The sequence below is a fragment of the Chenopodium album genome, chromosome 11, assembly GCF_948465745.1.
Source record: "Chenopodium album chromosome 11, dcCheAlbu1.1, whole genome shotgun sequence".
NCBI classification, from domain to species: domain Eukaryota; kingdom Viridiplantae; phylum Streptophyta; class Magnoliopsida; order Caryophyllales; family Amaranthaceae; genus Chenopodium; species Chenopodium album.
In genome coordinates, this window is record NC_137844.1 from 9,930,862 (window position 1) to 9,933,901 (window position 3,040).

A 3,040-nucleotide genomic window follows, 5' to 3' on the forward strand; every position below is an offset into this window, starting at 1 on the left:
AAGTTATCCGGTTAAACCTGATCCAAAATTATCCGAACCGAAAGTGAACCGATCTGGAGTTGACCCGACCCATATCCGACCCGGACTCGATAGACCATGACCCGAATTTGACCCGATCCGACCCGATCCGAGTTAAAAGGATAATTTTGATCCGAACATATCCGACCCGAGCAGACCCGACCCGAACAGACCCGACCCAAACTCCATCCGGTTATCCGAATTGACACCTCTACTTATAGGAGTGTTTTTATAACCTGAAGTTTAAATTTCCAATACATGTAATAAATTAAATTAAATTACTATTATTATTTATTACATAATAAAATAATACCATATGCTATTCCTCAACCACTATAAATAAGTGCCCCTCACACTTGTTCTCCCTCACCAAATCACCCTTTCATCTTCTTCATCATCATCCTTTAAACCTAACAACTTTTTCTTCTGCTAAAAAAAACCCCCAAAAAAATGTCAGTAGAAGCTCTAGCAACGAATTTCTCATTGCTACCAACAGCATCATCCCTTCTTTCAGCACCCATTTTCCTTTCATTTGCAGCATTTCTGTCCCTCTTCACCATATTCCTGTACCCAGGAGGCTTAGCATGGTCTCTTTCCGCTGTCAAAAACAACCGAAGCGGCAATGGTAAGTCCGCTTCGGCTATCCCTGGACCAACCGGGTTACCCCTTGTTGGTCTCGGCCATGTTTCCGCTTCCGAAAAAACTCACAGAATTTTATCAAACATAGCAACTAGCCTTAAGGCTACGCCGTTGATGGCGTTCTCAGTTGGGTTGACTCGCTTTGTGATAGCGAGTGAACCCGAGACTGCTAAAGAGATTTTGAACAGTTCTGAGTTTGCTGATCGTCCTATTAAGGAGTCGGCTTATGAGCTTCTCTTTAACAGGGCTATGGGGTTCGCTCCCTTTGGTGATTACTGGAGGAATCTCCGAAGGATATCCGCAACATACTTGTTCAGCCCCCGAAGAATCTCCAACTTCGGAGGATTCCGTCAGGAAATTGGTAACAAGATGATCAACCAAATCAACACTTTGATGGGTGAAGAGGGTAATGTTGAGATCAAAAATGTATTGCATTTCGGATCGTTGAACAATGTTATGATGAGTGTGTTCGGAAAGAGTTATGATTTCTTCGGTAAGAGGACCGAGGAAGCTGATAACCTTGAGGAATTGGTGAAGGAGGGTTATGAATTGTTGGGTATTTTCAACTGGGGAGACCATTTTGCCCCTCTAAGGTGGTTGGATTTGCAAGGAGTAAGGAGAAGGTGCAAGAATTTAGTCGGTAAGGTAAACAAATATGTTGGTAATGTCATTGAGGAGCACAGGGCTTTGAGAACTGAAAAGGTTGATGATGATTCAAAGGACTTTGTTGATGTTCTTCTTGACTTGGAAGATGGAGAGAACAAGCTTTCTGACTCTGACATGATTGCTCTTCTTTGGGTATGACTTTATTTTTGTTAATTTTGTTTTCTACAATTTTTGTTCATGTTAAAGTTGTTCATGATATAACTGTTTATTTTTTGTTTTACATTTGTTCATTTAAATGCTAGAAAGTAGAAACGGTATATGTGCCATTTTGTTTGGTTTGGGTCCTTTTTCTTTTGTTGTGGGGTCTTTTTTCTTAAGTTTGATCTTTAATTTTGCCATAAAGAAATAAAAATATGTAGGCCTTTTATTTCCTTCATATGATGTTAAAGTTGTAGATTTATGTATATTTTCTTTCTTAAATGGGGTAGTATTAGGGCATCTAATTAGTGGGTTCTTTGATCATTATCTTTTTATGCTTAACAATGGAATTCATGTACAATTGATACAGTTTTAACCAACATGCATGTACATGAAACAATTGTACACATGCTAATGTATGAGATTTTATACTCCGTATTAAATATCATTTCGATGTTTGTTTGTAGGAAATGATCTTCAGAGGAACAGATACAGTTGCAATCCTACTAGAGTGGACTCTAGCAAGGATGGTTGTGCACCCTGACATTCAAGCCAAGGCTCAAGCCGAAATCGACAGCGTAGTCGGAGCCAACAGGCAAGTCGCCGACTCAGACCTTGCCAACCTACCATACCTCCAAGCCATCCTCAAGGAGACATTGAGAGTCCACCCACCAGGCCCACTTCTATCATGGGCTCGTCTCTCAATCCACGACACCCACGTGGGTCCACACTTCGTCCCAGCCGGAACCACCGCTATGGTCAACATGTACGCCATCACCCACGACGAGAAGATCTGGTCTAACCCCAACGAGTTCAAACCCGAGAGGTTCATGGAGGAGGATGTCCCAATCATGGGTTCAGACCTGAGGCTGGCACCTTTCGGAGCAGGACGTCGTGTCTGCCCTGGAAAGGCAATGGGTATGGCTACTGCTCAGCTGTGGTTGGCTCAGATGCTTCAGAACTTCAAGTGGGTTCCGACCGACAATGGTGTTGACTTGACCGAGTGCCTCAAGCTTTCAATGGAGATGAAGTCGTCTTTGGTGTGCAAGGCTGTTCCTAGGATCTCTGCTTAAATCATCAGCAAATAGTCTGTTTATGTTAAGAAGGTTATGTGTGTGCTATAATAGCCACTATTAGTACTTTTAATTATGGACTAACATAAGTGATTTTCTTCATAATTTTGCACATTCGTATATGGAGACGTATTCACATAGGAGTTATCTCGCGAACTTAGTAGTTTCCGAGCTTTTTAGGTGGTAGTAGCTTCCTATGTAATGTGTAATCGAAAACCAAAAAATTAATGTTAATTTTCTTTATTAGTGTTTGGTTTGGTGTTGTTATTTTTCTGATTTTCTGCCTCAATTTTTCTTGATTTTTCATTGCAATTTTCGCGGCTATTTGAGGAAATAATTCAGTACTTATAAGTTGTTTGGACACACACATAGACTTAACAAATATGCTTCAGAGCTATAGAAATTCTGAGTTCTGTCTAAATTCTTGTTCGGAGTTCTGATTTATCTGCCTTAATTTTCTTTTATTGATTTTTTCATGCAATTTACGCGGTTATTTGAGAAAATAA

General features: G+C 40.5%; 1 protein-coding gene across 1 annotated transcript; it reads left to right on the forward strand.

The window, feature by feature from the left end:
- Positions 1-399: 399 nt before the first annotated feature.
- Positions 400-2,786, forward strand: LOC145568527 (cytochrome P450 78A5-like). Its single transcript, XM_081627948.1, has 2 exons — positions 400-1,455; positions 1,929-2,786. Exons 1-2 carry the CDS (start codon positions 469-471, stop codon positions 2,532-2,534), a joined length of 1,593 nt encoding a protein of 530 aa, XP_081484074.1. The 5' UTR covers positions 400-468; the 3' UTR covers positions 2,535-2,786.
- The last annotated feature ends 254 nt before the right edge of the window (positions 2,787-3,040 follow it).

What these genes read in the sequence shown, in the direction of transcription:
- LOC145568527 (XM_081627948.1), top strand. Translation starts at nt 469, where the DNA reads ATGTCAGTAGAAGCTCTAGCAACGAATTTCTCATTGCTACCAACAGCA. An exon ending in ACATGATTGCTCTTCTTTGG is followed by an intron (nt 1,456 to 1,928) that starts GTATGACTTTAT and finishes GTTTGTTTGTAG; the next exon opens with GAAATGATCTTCAGAGGAAC.